At 43.6% G+C, this 18,265-nt stretch overlaps 1 protein-coding gene across 4 annotated transcripts in view; it reads right to left on the reverse strand.

Annotated features, from left to right (window-relative positions):
* Positions 1–456: 456 nt before the first annotated feature.
* The window catches only part of LOC127620734 (semaphorin-6A-like), a 103,443-nt gene continuing 85,634 nt past the window's right edge, over positions 457–18,265 (reverse strand). For 2 of the 4 annotated variants that reach the window (XM_052093937.1, XM_052093938.1), the window contains 2 exons: positions 16,722–16,880; positions 457–4,744 (listed from right to left, as the gene is read on the reverse strand). In XM_052093937.1, the coding sequence (XP_051949897.1) occupies positions 3,663–4,744; positions 16,722–16,880 (1,241 nt within the window). In that variant the 3' untranslated portion in view covers positions 457–3,662. The remainder of the gene's footprint in view (positions 4,745–16,721; positions 16,881–18,265) is intronic. The other 2 variants (XM_052093939.1, XM_052093940.1) reach the window with 2 other exon arrangements.

Raw genomic sequence — 18,265 nt, forward strand, 5'->3', positions numbered from 1 at the left:
TGTCTCGGGGTGACCGTCAAAGGCACAAACACACGTCTCTCGGTCCACACACGTGACCGTATCAAACACCTCGTGCACACGGTTCATTGTGCCTTCTGCTCTGACTTTAAGGCCTATAAATATATTGACTTTCACTTACTTACTCGGCAATATTGCCACCAACTGTTGCTTCGCCACTCACAGTCTAAGCGGACAGTTCACACGAATGTCCACTAATGGCACTTTTCCACGGCACGTTACGGTTCGACTCGACTCTACTCGCATTTCTGAGCTTGCATTTCCACTGCAGTTTAGTGCTGACTCATCGTGGGCGGGATTATAGGCTGATCGTCATAGTTACGCCGCCTCTACTGCCGTGACATCATCTTAAACATGACCGCTAGCTGTTAGCAGGGATGGATTATGAATTGCACTTCCACCCAAAAGTTGTTGAGCGGGGCAGGAGGGGTCGGGGTGGGGGTGGGGGGTTGTTGTTCATGCCCAAAAGGGTTGTCAATTGGGGGGGGGCACCAAATTTGATCGTGCATCCGTAAAGCCCAGGGAACCCCTAGGTAGTCAAGTGCGCTCTGGGCACTAGCCCCATTGGCCCGGTCGGTAATCCGTCGCTAGCTGTTAGCGACTAGCACATTGTGCTGCATAAAGCAGTTGTTGATGGTGATTTTACACAAGTGGTTGTTTTAGAAGCTTCCAGTAGCTGCTCAACTAAATAAAGTGAAGCTTATATAGAGCAGAATATAGAGTTAGCGTAACAAAACGTCCCATCCTCCATCGTGGATCAGTCCAGCGCACTCTCCCTCCCATTGCTCGTCCATTTGGTCGAACCACATCCTCTTTTCCTTGATGGTTCTGTCATCACTTAAGTTGAACTTTTCCCTGCACTGTTGGGAGGTCCGGTGGTATCCGTGTGCGGGCAACAGCTGAGACACTTCCTGAGAGACTTTTTCATTCCGCTCATCGCTAACGAGAGGACCGTCTGCACCTCGTTTATTGACTACGGCACAGCCATTTCTTTTTTCACAATTCGAAAGTGGCGTGAACAAATGATACTGCTAGCGCTGTTGCTAACTTTAAAACTAGCGGGTTGATGTCGCATGTTGGAAATCCAGTGACGCTGGTAGAGACGATTCTCTCTGACCAATCAGTGATCTGCAGGGTTATGACATCACATTTAGTGTCGGCTCGGCCCGCTTGCGACCTCAACCGAGGTGGTACTAAAAAAGTATCAGGTACCAGGTGCAATCCACAGTGGAAAACCCCCAAAAAAGCGAGTGGAGTTGAGCTGTACCGCGCAGTGGAGAAGCCCCTTATAGCACTCGTTGTGGCATCGTGTACTTGCATCATGTTATGAATTAGGGTCTGACACATTTTGGAACAAAACTACATATAAAAGTGAGTTTTTGTAACTAGAAGCGTCTGCGGTCGCATACTTGCGTAGAGTATGTTTCAGCCTTAAAGGAATATTCCGGGTTTAATACCAGTTCAGATCAATCGACAGCATTAGTGGTATAATATCGATTACCACAGAAAGTAATTTCGACTCATTCCTCCTTTTCTTTAAATGTGTGTTCCAGTAAGACACTTCCAATGCAAGTCAATGGGGTTTAATCTGTAAACATTAAAATACTGTTTCACAAGTATAGACACAAGACATGAACAATATGTGTGTTAACATGATTTTACTGTCATTAAATCACTTACTGACACATCTGTGGAAACTTATAGACAATTATACAACTTGGTTGTCATGACGATGTAATGCCAAAACCCTAAAACCCCATAATGATGATTTAAACAAATTAACAGCTCAAATAAAACACAAGTGTAAACAGAAGAATTAATGTAAGTGCTTTTATAATATTATAATCTTCACATTTCTGTCTTTAAACCTCCAAAAATTGTCCCCATTGACTTCCATTGTAAGTGTCTCACTGGAACACACATTTGTGCTTTGATAAAGAAAAGGAGGAACGAGTCAAAATAATTATTTTTGTGGTGATCGACATTATGACACAAATGCTGTCCATTGATCTGAACTGGTATTAAACTCGTTCTTTATGTGAGTCGTTTCAAAAGTAACTGGACGGCATGCAACAAAGCCCAAAACTAGAAAGTGTGAAAACAGTTAAATCACAATCCCTCATATTACATCACAATGATAGAGCTAGAAAACATTATATTAATCAGAATCTGTCACAAACATTGAAAACATGAATCTGTTCCCTAATATTATCTGAGTGCAACTGTAGACAGGAGCCAGCCTGTTTCCACTGCCTAAAAACTGTGAAGTCATCGACATTAGAAGCACACGTGTGTTTGGACAGACATCATGTGAGATTTGCTCACGTGTTTTATCTCTTATTGCCTTTAACCAGCCAGATCAACAGAGCTCTTATTACAGCATCTATCAAACAGTGTAAAAACATCATCTGGACTTTGTGAAAGTAAAAAAAGGACAAACAAAATTACACCATTCTCGCCACTCCCAGCACAAGGAGAGGGTCGAGTGAACGTTTCATTGGCAAAATGTTCAGAAATCAAGCACAAGATCGGTTGCGGTTTGCAAAGGGACGAGAGTCGACAACACCTACATTCTTGAATTACTTTAGTTTTTCTGTCTTTTTTTTTGTTTTATCAAACGAGTGAAACAAACATCATTATAAGAACTACAATTGAACAGTTAACACCTAACGAACTCGTCACTATTGGGTGTAAGGCACACATTTACAGGTGGAGGAAATCAAAACAGAGAAGATTCAACGAAAGGATCCGTGTGTGGACGAGACAACAAAAGGACACATTTCAAAGCAAACGGCGTTTTGCTCGCTGGCACAGCGCCAACGTCCACACATTAGTCTCTTGTTTTTCTAAGTGCGACTCATCCTTCACTTTCGTTTGTTTTGTCTTCACGCTGGCGTAAGAATGGCACTCAGCGATCGCTGACTATCAGGTGATGAATGAGGATTAGTGAAGGTGAGATCCGGTCGGGATCGTTGTTCCTGTAAATCTTCCATCAGTTCTCGTAGCAACTTCCAAATAGTTAGTGGACAAACGTTACTGGCTCCAGTTTAATGACTTTAAATAATTCACACTTGATTAATTCAAATTATAAAGATCGTTCCTGCCTCGTGTTGAGCCTAAAAAGAGTCGCTCTTTCTCCAAAAGCACTTTATTAAAAAATAAATACAACCTGCTATTAGTATGAACAGTCACGTGTTATTCAGTCGACAGTTACAGTAGACGTGTTTGAACTCTTGCACAAAGGCAGAACTCGACTGCTTCGTCCAGTAGCGCTAACACTGAGGCGTTTGTTTTTCACAGTTTGTAAACTCCAGCGGCGGGTTCAGTCTGAGCGTGCTGAACGTGTCCGAGTGCTTGATAACTGGGGCGTCGTTCAGCTTCGTGACTGAATTCGCCCGTCTGATGTGCTTTTGGCAGAAAACGAAACATCAGCAGCAACGTGGCTACATTCTCATCTCATGAGCGGCTCGCTGATGATCTTCAAGAGTTCTTCTGTCAGTAGTAGATGTTTGTCATCCAGCTTGAGCTCCACAAATATGTATTAAAAAATGCATAAAAAAGGAAAAAGTGAGTTGCATTTCCTGTACACAACTGTACAAAGCAGATGCACTTTAGTGTCACATTCACGTCTTTATCTGCTGGGATTATGTGCACGAGTCGCTGGACTTGACTTTCGTGGAAAGAGACACGAGCAATGGCTTGGGCGGGACGTCCGGTTTGAGCTGCCGGGATCCGCAGCGGGGCAGCGAGCCGTACAAGCTCAGACTGGGATGACGTGAGATGCTGAGCATTGGCGGAGGAGACGTGACATGGATCGAGTCGACTCTTTGTGGCGCGGGCGGAGGCGTCTCCACGCGGAAGCTGTGGTTTCTGGACATGTGCGACGAGTTGGACGAGTTTGTGTTGTGTTTCTTGAGGCCTGAACTCTTGGATGAGTTCATGGGATATCCGCGGCCATACACGTCCAGTCTCTTGCCCATCTGCGGAACGGCCGGAGGAATAACACCGGTCAGAGACGCCTCACGCTGCGGTACTCGCGGTGGCATGCCATCGCTGTCTGACATGCTGAGGCTGTGACACGGGCTCTTGAGGGCTTTGTACTCCAGCATGGAGGTCTGGTCGTCTGTGAGATCTCCGCGGTGAGGATGCTCCACGTACTCGTGCTGGTACACCTGCTGGTGTTGAGGTAATGGCAGCACCACCACGCTGGGAATGTGACCCGGAGATGCCCGCAGCGGCAGGTCGGAGATGACCGGAGAGCCCATGGACGACAGGTCTTTGGTGCAGGCGTTGATCAGGTTCTGGTTCCGCTCCCACTCGCGGCTCCCTCGGCTGTGCTTGCGGCGCGGCTGCATGGGCGTGGACTCTGGCGTAGGCAGTGCGGTCAGATCCAGATGCTGATCTGCTTTGAGAATCTTGCCGTTGGCCAGGCGACCGTTGTGCATGAGTGGGGTGAGGATGGCCTCCGGATGGCCGTCTTTCACCTGCATCTCGAAGAGTCCCGTCAGTTTGGTGACGCTGTTCATGGAGCCTCGTCTGGACTGTACCGAGTCTTTGTCCTTGCGGGCAGGTATCTCAAAGTCTCGCCGGCGGTGACTGCACACGCAGTAGACGATGATGCCTGAGAAGATGGCGCCCATGGCGAAGGCGAGGATGACGGCGATGGCCAATAGGGTGATGGGAACCATCTGATCGCGGTCTCGATGGAACGTCTCGCGGATCACACCTGCAAAGACATTTCAGAACAGTTTAAGTGTTATTCCTGACAAATACTCAGAATCAAAGAATAAATGTTAGTGCTCAGATAATTTATTTATTTGTTAAATTCAATCTTGCTAGTTTATAACAAAAATACACAATTATGATCACAATTTTTACTTTTCCATTCCTGTCCAATGATAAGATGCGATTGGCTGGATCGCTGTTGTCGTTGCATCAGCTCACACTATAAGATTATGTGGAGATAATATCAAACATGCTTGAAAATATCAAGGTAACTGTCAAAGCTCACGACGGGACAGATTACTTGTTGAACTGCTCATACTTAACAATTTAAGCTCAGATGTGCCCACGAGAAGAAAAAATAATCATAGGGTTAGTTTACTACAGTCTTGACTAAAACAAGGAATCGTTTGAAAGTTTAGAAGCTCCAATGCATGTAGATATTATGACCAAAACTGAACAAGTGCTTTAAAATTGTAATCAGTAAAAACATCAAACTGATCAAATAGTCATGTGTCATATGTCGTTGAAAAGCTCTTAAAGAGTAAAATACAGCCAGACTATTTGTTAGCGAGTAACAGCTAATTATATGCCTTTGACAATTATGTTGGTGATGCTTATATGCCGCATTTTTGCTTATAATGTCACGACATATATACGGAACATAAAATATGACATATGATTATTTAGAGTCTGTGATTATCTTTCAATGGAGTCCACACACAAGATAATCAGATGTATAGCTCATTAGATAATCCACATGAAGCACAATGTTACATATGACCACCAGGAGATGGCGCCAAATACACGACACAGACTCAATGATGACTCAAATGACACAGAATGAAACTCATTCTGTGAAATCTCATGACTAAAATCATGTCTGCATGCTATGCAAACCTTTAGTCATTGTTGTGTTTGCATGTGTAATTAGTTCTTATGTACAATTATTATCTTTTATTTGTTTGGAGATGTTTTTGGACACTATGATCAATTTATTGTTTGTATACACACACACACACTCTCTCTCTCTCTCTCTCTCACACACACACACACACACACTCTCTCTCTCACACACACACACACACTCTCTCTCTCTCACACACACACACACACTCTCTCTCTCTCACACACACACACACACTCTCTCTCTCTCACACACACACACACTCTCTCTCTCTCTCTCTCACACACACACACACACTCTCTCTCTCTCACACACACACACACAGACAGACACACACATATACACTCTCACACACACACACACACACTCTCTCTCTCTCACACACACACACACACTCTCTCTCTCTCACACACACACACACACTCTCTCTCTCTCACACACACACACACACTCTCTCTCTCTCACACACACACACACACTCTCTCTCTCTCTCTCACACACACACACACACACACTCTCTCTCTCTCACACACACACACAGACAGACACACACATATACACTCTCACACACACACACACACACTCTCTCTCTCTCTCTCTCTCACACACACACACACACACTCTCTCTCTCTCTCTCTCTCACACACACACACACACACTCACACACACTGCATGTATTCATTACTGAGTGTAAACATCAGTGGCTCATATTTACGCTACAGCAGAATTCGTTTAATGGACTCTGAGTCTCGTGTCAAATTCAGTTTTGTTCATTGATCACACAGAGATCATTTGATTCATCTGTGTTTTAGGAACAGATATGATCATGAATGGACGTCGTCTCGCTCTCGTTACGCTCTTAGATGACTGAACGCCGTCAGACTCTGTTTCTGTCTTCATTCTCATTTTTCACAGTTTGATGTTTAAAGTGTTTCTTCTGTAAGAATGACTTTAATGGATTCATTTTCACGTTAGAGATTGCATCTGTCAGAGTCACGAATCTCCAACTTCAACAACTCTAAAAATAAAAACACAATAGATATGAAACAGTTTAACAGCTCAGGATGAAACATTGAACTGCAGTGAGTTTATAACCAAATATTACACCGATCAATTACAGCACTGAAAAGATGAAAACGGGATCTCCAGCGGATGTGTTGCACCTGCAGAACTCGTCAAACCTTTGAAGATTTCGAACTTTCATGTGAGAAGTCAATTGTTTCTCCACTTCAAAGCGACTGACAGACAGAGAGGAAGAGACCTCCGACAAATGGAGCGCTTTTACTCAAACACAGGAAGAGTGTAATCCCATCAGTCTCTCTGAACCACTAAATATCAGCATTTAATTCTGTGATACACTCAATGAAAGTCACTGCATTAGACAACACGTTTCTATGCTGGCAGATCAATGCACAATATTAAATAGCCAATTATACATATAAATACCCTTTAAAAGATCTTGTGTCCAGTGTGAGACGCTGAAAACTGTTTTAAATAACAGCCCAAATAACAGTGCAAAATGTGTTTGGTGTGAACGCACCCAAAGACTTCTGGGTTAACTTGTTTCACTCATGATGGAAAGTAGCCTTGATAAGTATCATCCTGTTAACTGCCTAGCAACCAGATGAGGTTACCCTAGCAACCAAGTAACAAATCACATATCTCTGCACCAGAAAATCGTAGAGACTTCCAGGTTATCATATTTCATTCAGGATGGCAAGGAGCCTTGATAGGTATTACCCTGGTAACTGCCTAGCAACCATATGGGGTTACCCTAGCAACCAAGTACCAAATCACATATCTCTGCACCAGAAAATCGTAGAGACATCCAGGTTGATCATATTTCATTCAGGATGGCAAGGAGCCTTGTTAAGTATCATCCTGTTAACTGCCTAGAAACCAGATGGGGTACCCTAGCAACCAAGTAACAAATCACATATCTCTGCACCAGAAAATCTTAGAGACTTCCGGGTTGACATATTTCATTCAGGATGACAAGGAGCCTTGTTAAGGATCATCCTAGTAACTGCATAGCAACCAGATGGGTTACCCTAGAAACCATGGAACAACACCAATATCTCTGCAGCAGAACATCCTACCATCATGGGGGTGGCCTCTTTGAACTTGCCAAGGCAAGCAGCACTCACATTTACTTCAGGAAATGTACCAATCTAGTTATTGTTATTGTTTATATTTACAGTTGTATTTGTTCTATCTAATCTAGTTTGTATTGGTATTTTTCCACCTGTTATTGTAGAGTGATTAAGTGATTTGGTTTGTTTTTTTGACCACTTTATTTAGATTTTTGTCCTTTAAATTTAGATCTATTCTAGGTTTAATTAGAGTTTTAATAAATTAATTTAATTGTTCAAATGTGAAAATCGACTGGTAGAAGTGAAGTGTGTGCGATACAATCACTGTTAATACTCGCCATGATTTCTGTGTCACTTGATCAAGATAATTAATAATATTTACATTCTGTATAATTTAATGGAGCACACATGCAAATCCAAAAAAAGGAACGTTCTTGCTATGTGTTTTGAATTCATGGTTCTGAATGTGACGTCTCCTCTGTGTCCAGTGGAGCAGATCATCTGGGAACTCTTTATGAATACTGAGGATTTGGACATCCTTGTCCATTGACATACTCTAGACAAACTCATTTACTGTTAGTGTGCTGAACTCCACCTGTGTGACCTCGAGGGGAACTGACGGATCATCAGGGGCGGTTCTAGGGTGGGGCAGGTTTATTGACATGGGGCTCTTGCCACCCTACATTTGGAGAGGAGATAAGGGGGAGATTATAAGATATTCTGTGAATATTCACCTAAGGTGTGTAAGGGGCCATCTGAAAACTCTTCACATAAATCATCACTGGTGTCCAAGCGTTCATTTAAATGAATTGCATGACAAAAAAGACAACATTGAAAAGTTAGTGCCAGTGGAAGAATCCTCCTCTCCAATAAATGACACCTGGATGTGTTCATGGAATAACATGCATATATATTTAATATTACAATCACTGTACAAGCCTATTTTAAATAACACTATTATTAATGGCTCTTTTGCTCTCAGGGCGCTCACAGAAAATCCAGCGGAACGATTCTCTCTTAAACGTTACTCATGAGACTGACTGACAATTACATGTGTTACAAACACCTGCACTGAAATCCACTTCACCAACACACATCTACATTTGTGTGTGTGTGTGTATATGAGTGTGTATGTGTGTGTATATGAGTGTGTGTGTGTGTGTGTGAGTGTGTGTGTGTGTGTGTGTGTATGTGTGTGTTTTTGTGTGGGTGTGTGTGTTTGAGTGTGTGTGTGTGTGTGTGTTTTGTATGTGTGTGTGTGTGTGTGTGTGTGTGTCTGTATTTGTGTGTGTGTTTGAGTGCTTTTTTCAGCTTTTTTCTCTGAGATAAACAGCCTGCTGTCTTTATCTGTGTAGATGATTTTCCAAGGTAACACACTTGAATGTCTTTATAAAGAGCTCATTTAAAGAGGAAAATATTAAATCGGGCTGTTTGACCCACAACTGATGTTCAGATATCTGTCATTAATCTCACAGAATATCTGTTCAACTGTTCAACATTTATATTCAATTCTGTAATCAGAGTCCAGAGGTCTTAATGGAGGTGTGTGGACGAGAAGCTGCTTTCCACCGCTGTAAAAACCCATTAAACACACGGTCAACGTGAAGTGTGCATACAGTATAATTCTACTGAATAACTGTATATAATATATCCTCCATTAATGACATCATTGTGTCAGAACAGTCATGAATAAACTTCCATAGCAAACTGTTTATAAAGTGCAGATTACAAGTATTATTAATATTATTCCACTGTTTATACTTGAAATCTTTCACAACAACAACATGAGCAAACACACATGATCATAATGTATGTAAATGAGTAAAGTGTGTGTTCAGTGCTGCGGATCACAGGAGTGTGTGATTGAGGTCACGGCAGGAATTATATCATTATATCTCTCTTCATTCACCTTTAATAGATCACAAACACTCACTGAATACACTTAAAAGAGCATTATATCACAAACAGGTAAATATCACTAATTAATAGCCAAAATTTATCTTGTTTACCCACAGCACAGCAAACACTGAGTTTAGAAAATAAATATTGTTCTACTGCAGTAAATATGATAAAAGTTTATGGTTTGTCTACATTAAGTGTCATGATTGTGATGTTAATTGTGTTTTAATCATGTTTAATCAATCAGTCTGACTTGTTTCACTAAACTAAAGCTGGATTTGATTTTATCTTGAATTGTGTGTGTTTGTGTCAGTATTTGCACAGAATGGATATTTGTGTGGTGTTGTGCCACGCCAGAGAGAGAGAGAGAGAGAGAGAGAGAGAGAGAGAGATCACCCACTGTGTTCATTTGAACACTGACTGTATATACACACAAACCCCAGAGAGACACAATCTCTCTCTGTCGCTCGCTCTCTCGCGCTCTCTCAATTTCTCGCTCTCTCAATCTCTCGCTCTCTCTCTTGAAAGCCTCTGTAATTGACCTATAAATTAGGGACTCACACAGGGAGAGAGAGAGAGTGCTACAGGTTTACAGAGAGAGAAAATTGGAGGAGGGGGAGAAGCTCGAGACGAGGCAAGAGAGAAACACATCTATTAGTTGAGCAGGTCATACACACATATACACACACATATGCTAGATTAAGGTTAGTCTAACGTTGTGGCTACATTAGAGTTCAGCCTTGGAACAATCCATCCTGAGATGAAGCTCCTGTGGAGTCACAATGGCAGCAGATGGTGGAGGGGGTGAACAGACACACACACACACACACACACACACAAGCACACAAGCACACACACACACACTCAAGCACACACACTCATACTCAGACACACACACACTTAAGCACACACACACACACACTCAAACACACACTCACACTCAAGCACACACACACACACACACTCAAGCACACACACACTCAAGCACACACACTCATACTCAGACACACACACACACTCAAGCACACTCAACACACACACACACACACACACACACACACACACACACACACACACACACACACTCAAGCTCACACAAACACACAATCACACACAACAACAACTGCCATTCTGCACTGTGGCTGTGACGTCACGACGCTTGTGCCAGGCTATGTGCACCTTGAGGCCATGTGAAGTGTCGAAAACCCGCTGGCAGGAGGTCACGGGGCAGACCCAGATGCCACGGGTCAACTCACTGAGATGAATGGCTGATGGACCACCTGTGCCCCATACTGTGCCAACTAGCTGTGCTTTAGCCATCCGGTGCTCTGCTCCTTGTTTTGAACTTCACTCCTCCGCAGCTGGGCTAGTGCCTCCAACTGGCCAGTAGCATCCTTCACAAGCCTCCTCCTGGTACCAGTCTGCGGCAAGTCCACTCAGTTCCACATCCACCTGTACCACATCACTCCATCTCTTAGAGAAGGGAGGGATTGACCGTGGCCAAGAATACCTGAAGCTTCATGCGGAGCGACAGACCAGGTAGCTTCCACACAGTGTTACCCAACCGATGAAAAGATAATGCCGCTCGACTGATTCGGAGTGAGACCTCTGCTGTCAAACCGGAGCCGGTCATGAGCACACTTCCCAGGTATGGAAAACTCTCCACAACTGCCCCATCACCAATTGGGAGCTGTGGGGGTGAAGTGTCCAATGGTACATAATACCCAGGCAGGTGCTTAGTTTTGGTTGGGCTGATGGTCAGGCCCCATCTCTTAGTGGCAAGCTCCAGGTTCATCAGCAGCACCTCCAACTCCTCCTCTGAGTGAGCAGCAATCACCAGATCATCAGCATACATAATGTGGTTGACCAATAGGGATCCATCCCTTGACCGCTCCCGGGCATCGATCAACCTCCCATTATATCTGTACCAGATGGAAATTCCTCCGGTACAGCCATCGAAGGCTTCACGAACCACATGGTCAAAATAGATATTAAATAATGTGGGGGCCAGAGGACATCCCTGTCGCACTCCCAGGTGAACAGGGAATGGCTCCGACTCCTGACCACGTAGTTTTACCCGGGCCCGCTCACCATCATGAAGGTCCTTAAAGATCGTGAGCAGTGGGTCTGGGACTCCGAAAGCATGAAGAACAACCCAGAGCCCAGGCCTACTGATGGTATCATAGGCCTTGACCAGGTCAATAAAGCAGAGATGTAGGTCTTGCTGGAATTCCCTACACCTCTGCTGTAGCAGACGGACAGAGAATATGGCATCTGTGCAAGACCGCCCCTTCCTGAAACCACACTGGGGCTCTGCAAGCCTCTCCTCAGCGTGCCTGGCAAGGCGATATTGAATAATCCTTTCCAGGACCTTTCCCAATCACTGAGTGAGATAACCCTGTAGTTGTTACAGTCTGTGCGGTCCCTATTTTTAAAGAGAGGGACCACCAGGGCATCCTTCCAATCCTGCGGAACCTGCCCAGTGGTCCAGACTGTTGTTATGATGTCATGTAGGGCAGTCTGCACAAACACCACCCTCCCTCAACAATTCGCCTGGCATCTCTGCCCAATGCCTTTCCCGGTCTCAGACTCCGGATCGCTTTCAGTACTTTCTCAACAGATGCCACCTCAGCCAACCACTCACAGGGGGTGACTTCTTCCTCCAATATTTGAGGCACTGCAGCCCCAGCAGGGTCATCCCCGCTTTGTCCCACAATGTTTTCCAGGCTCAGGGACTTCCCCTCCCCCAGGACCTCACAGAAATGCTCAGAAAATCTGCAAACCTGTTCCTGGGGGTCAGAGATTGGAACACCATACTTTCCTCTAATGATGGTAATAGGTGTGGCGCTGCAAGTAACTTTTTTGATGTAATTAAAGAGCGATTTGTGATCATTGGCCGCTGAGGCAGACTCCATCTCCTCAGCAACCCGCAAACACCACATATCCATGCAACGGCTCTCTGAACTTCTGAGCGAAGGCTGCGGTAAGCCTCCTCATTCTCCGACATGGGATGCTGTAGACAACGAGTGTGGTCCTGCCGCTTTTTCTCAGCCAGCTTGAACACCTCCTCTGTCAGCCAGGGTCTCTGGGGAGGTCTGGACCATGTACCCAAAGCACCCAATGCAGCTGTATGAGCCACAATCCTAAATATCGCCCATTTTCCCTCGACATCTGTGGGATTGGGGGACAATGCCAAACCCAGTCGCAGGCGATGATGAAATTCTTGCATGCAATTTTCATCAGCTAACTGAGACAATGCCACTAAGGGTTCGAATGGGAACCTGGGTGTACACCCACCACCGGAGTGGAAGAATGGCAAGTCTTCCACTCCGATCAGCTCCACGTCTTCCACTCCGATCAGCTCCACGGTAGGTCCTGGTGTCAAGGACATGTACCCGCACACGCGCAAGACAAAGATCCCCCATTTAGCCTTGCGGACTGTAGGGGCAGGTACTCTGCTGTTAGTGAGTACCTATGAAGGCCGGAACGATACACAAGGGGGTGGGTGACCGCCCTTGTCTCCCCAGTGGCGATGTTTACACACCGCACCAGGTACTCAATTTTAGGCTGATTTGACCTAGGGGAGGCCCGAGACCAGTTCAGATAATCGTCACTGGTGTTGGCCATGAGCGAGAATCGAACTCAGGTCGCCGGGTTCATAGTGCAGCGCGCTAACCGCTATAACACTAACACACACACACACACACACACACACACACACACACACACACACACACACACACACACACACACACACACACACACACACACACACACACACACACACACACACACACACACACACACACACACACACACACACACACACACACACACACACACACACACACACACACACACACACACACACACACCTCAAATGTACTGTGAAAGAGGCAACAGCTTAACCGGGAGACCCAATTACAAATATTTATCATTATTTATGTTTAGTGTTTTATGAGAAAATGTAATCAATCCTGCAGGTCTGAAATATTTTACTCAGACACTCAAGGTCGGGTTATAATGCGAATATAATAATGGCTAAAGACTGTATTTAGGGTGACAGTTTCCATGGCGATCTCATGAGTATCCGTATGTAATGTCTCACATCTAAATCTAAAACACAAACATTTACTAATTAACATCTTCAGAGACAAATCCTTACAGACACCATAAATACTGAATTCATGGAATTAATTGGTTCATTTTATGATATTTTATAATCAGTTGATGATGCATTTGTGACATCATAACGGCTTCATTCATTCTGGCCATATTCAATATCACTTTAACCAAGACTGAACTTATAAATAATCAAATTAATTAAAAATTAATCATTATTTCATCATTAAAGTTTTTTTATTTGCCATGGGTTACCGTGTAGGGGTAATACATTTTATTTATTAATTATTTATTATAACATTTTATATAAAAATATAAAACAATACATCTATACAAATATATTTATAATATAAAAGTGAATCATAAACGTGCATATTTGTACCTTTTATAAATTCCGTTTTAGATGCTGTCAATATCTGATATTGTAAGTTTCATTAAATATGTCAAATGTGTGTTTAAATGTTATATAATCACGCTGTATATTCTCAATATAACACAACCCCGAGTGCATTAATGCTTATTACATAAACATGAGATCTGTCAATCGATTAACATTTTCAAATAAAATAATGACATGGTGTGCTGATTATTTAATCAAATTAATCACATATATAAATATTTGCCAAGAAAGCCCATCAAATAATAAGAATTCAATATATGATTAAATAATTATAAATATTATTATGTATTTTTTATAAATGTTATATATTTGGTGAAACTAATAATTAAAATAATTAAAATGCATTACATTATTGTGGCAGACGAGCACTGATAATACAAAAACCGTCTTTAGAAGAAAATATATGGTTTATTTCCACATCACTGGACCACAGCAATCCATTTCACTATTAAATCTGCCCTTCTGTCCAGGATAGATTTACTAGAAGGGCTTTTACAGATCGCACACATCTCATGTCATAACTGTTACTGCGTATTTTAACTGCATTGACCAATCAGCATCCAGGACCAGAAATATCTGTTTAATAAATAAGAATATGGGCGTCTCCTCACAATCCGCTCCTCATCTTTCAGAGCACATTAGACACATCAACACTAATAACACACAGATGGGAGGGAGGGGTGTGGTCAGAGGAGGGGTCTAAATAATGAATATGCATGTGAGCTCTGTTAATATGTAAAGCAGAACGGAAATATCTGGCCATGAGAGAGAGAGATAGAGATAGAGATATATATATATATATATATATATATATAGAGAGAGAGAGAGAGAGAGAGAGAGATATATATATATATATATGAGAGAGAGAGAGAGAGAGAGAGAGAGAGAGAGAGAGAGATAGAGAGAGAGAGAGAGAGAGAGAGAGAGAGAGAGATATAGAGAGATATAGAGAGAGAGAGATTGCCACAGATACTATAAAGTAAAGCAGCAAATATAAAGCCATGCATCAACACACAAACATAATAATAGTATGTGCAACTAATATTAAAGAAAAGCGTCACGACTGATCGAAATAATAAAGGCATTTGATTAGAAGCTGATCAGATATATGAGCAATACAGTAACACAAACATCAGCAGCGATGAGTTGATCTGCCACCATTGTGTGTGTGTGACACGTGAACTGCCTCCAGTGACCAGCAATGACAACACACGTGTGTCTTCATGTATGTATACGGCGAGATTAAAGGTTTTGCTTCATATGTCTTCATGTGATTGACCGGTGTCAGGGGTTAATGGCTTCATTATTGATAATCAATGTTAATTAAATGCTGCTGTCTGTTAACGAGCCCAGCGCTGCTGTAATACGACATCACTCTGTATTGATCAGGTAAATGCTTTAATTGTTTTGTCATTCGAGAACACTTACTGATTGATGTTATTAGATCTGAGCTGCAGTCAACATCTGAACACCAATTCAATCTTATAAGGGTTGTGAGAGTGAAATGATTAATTACAGCTGATTCTAATAGAGTTAGATCTGTTCTGATAGTGTCAGCTGGGACAGAACTGCTGAATGCAAATAATAAAATGTAATTAATTATGCAGTCTTAACCTCCTCGTAAACGTGCGTGGATGTTGTAATATTGGCTTCGCTCTATGCAAAGCATCATTTAATTTAATTTAAACCGACTGATCTCAGTTCAGGAGACTCTGTGCTGTCAGTAAAGGGTTAAACTTTCAATGCATCGAGTCATGTGATAAAACGACATGGCACCTGTAGAGTGGAGGAGGACGGGGCCGGGCTGGAACAACGCACGCCTGGTCCCCAATCAGCCTGATGGGCGCGCGAGGGATAAAGGCGGTCGGTGACGAGAGAGACAATGACAGCTGCCCTGTGTGTGGTTATGTTTGTGTGTTTTTGGTTAAGTTGATCATTAAAATATTATTTACATTGTTAAGCCGGTTCTCGCCTCCTCCTTTCCATTTAACCCCTTTACACTGGGGGACGGTGTAGCCCGACCGCCTGGACGCGGGGGATGGCCGCCATCCATGGGGCGAGTGGGGCCTGGACTCCCCGACCACCTGGCGTAATGGAGCCGCTGCCAGGGGCAGAGGAGTGCCCTGCTGTCCCCCAGAAACACGGAGGGATCGAGAGGACCACCGTCCACGAGGGAAGGAGGGAAGTGACTACCCGACCGCCTGGAGTGGTAGGGCCGCTGCCAGGGGTGCAGGTGTGTCCCCACGGATCACCGGGGGTCGGAGGTCTGACTCCGGTCCGCCCCGGGGAGGAGCGTCTGCCGTCTGCTTGAGAGTGTGGAGGAGTGATCGAGGACAACGTGACGGCGCATCAGAGAACCGGTCAGTGAGCTGCTCCTGCCACTCTGGATGTTTCAGTCTTTGATACATTTGTCTTTCATCAGCGGCTGGTAACTGGATTTATGAAACGGTTGTTTTGTGAAGCGTTTCTGAAGTGTTCACATGTGTTTGCTGGTCTACTGGAGGATGTGCTCTAAATATCATCCCCACAGGAGAAACATCTCCATCGTTCCACGGCTTACCAGCGTTCTCCTGCTCTGTTAAAGATGGCACTGCGATATACGGGTCCCTCTTGTCGGTGGGCAGCGGAGGATCCTTCGCCTTCACCATACGACCGCGACCCAGTGGACCCCCCGCCGTGGGCGGGACTGTAGTGAGAAGAGAGGAGGAACCACGTCCTGCTGGAGCACAACACACACACATCACTGACTCACACACAACAACACACTCACAAAAGTCTTTGTGATATTCTGATTGGAGTCCCTCCTTCAATGTATGTCTACGGGACTTTCTCAGGTGATCTGAAGGTACTGCTCACCCTTCCTCAACAACACACGTGAATTTACCGTGTGTTATTATCAAATGTGTTTTGGTCATACAGTTTATGCTGCCCAAAGAAAACTAAACAGAACTCCGTTTAGGTTCAAGGTGAACGTGTCTTGCATTAACTTATGATTTAATCACTTTCGTCTTTGTTTATTTAATACAGATATACCTGTATGTATATATATGACTGAACCTGCAGAGGTGCGTTCACAACGTGTAAGAGTGAACCGGTCCGTCACATCACGAGATGATCAGAGATCATGTGCAGCGTTCTCATAGACGACATTATTCTCCCAAACAGTTTTCAGTCGAATGAAACAGAGAAAAGGAGTGAAAACTCTTGTTTCCCGAGACAGTGTCCCGTTACACGCCTCTGAACAGCGAATCAGACATGAGCAGTGACGGCTTTTCTTTCATCTGTTCTTACAAATATAATAAAGTGTGTTTCTTCAAACACGTCAGCATTTCTGGTCATGTGTTGCTCCGAGACACCTGTTGCAGGTAGATGAGCAAAATGACTCTTGAACGAGGAGCTCGTGAACTGGATTGAGTCTTGTCACATTTTGCGGGTGCTATATCACACCCTGGGTGCACATACAAAATAACGAACGTTCATAAAATCGCTCTAAACAGTGAAGATCAATAGTTATTGGGAAACGAGTCCCAGATCTCTATGAATGCTCATGTGTGTTGGAGAAGCGCTTTCATCGCACTGCGCACACACACATCAAATCAGACGCGCATCGGCGGCTTTTCTTCGTCTGTTCTTCACAATAGAATCACGTGTCTTTGTGTCCAATTTCTTGTTACATATCTCTTCGACAAGTCTTCATGTCACCTTCCACAGTGGCTGCTACATCAGCAAAATACTCGGCATGAAATCTGTGTTTGGCGAATGTTCATTCCAAACCTTGTTCACCAGGAGTAGGCTGGAAAACTCAGGAGAAAGGAAACCAAAACTGTCATTGACTTCAAGCCGTGCAATCGCAGCCACACTTCCTGCTGGAAAATGATCTCTAGACAGTTTTAAACGATCATGTGTTGGTGAATGGTGAGACACCCGGCGAGACACTTGTGGTTCCCGACCCCTGATCTAGAATGATACCATCGTTTTAATGCTACAATAATTCAATCAATATTTCTGAATGCACAAATTACATTGCGTTCCTTAATTTGTCAATCGCATAATTCAGAAAAGAAGACAGAATTAATTTCATCAAGACACGGTGACGCTGAACTA

This window comes from Xyrauchen texanus, chromosome 27, assembly GCF_025860055.1.
Source record: "Xyrauchen texanus isolate HMW12.3.18 chromosome 27, RBS_HiC_50CHRs, whole genome shotgun sequence".
Lineage (NCBI taxonomy): Eukaryota > Metazoa > Chordata > Actinopteri > Cypriniformes > Catostomidae > Xyrauchen > Xyrauchen texanus.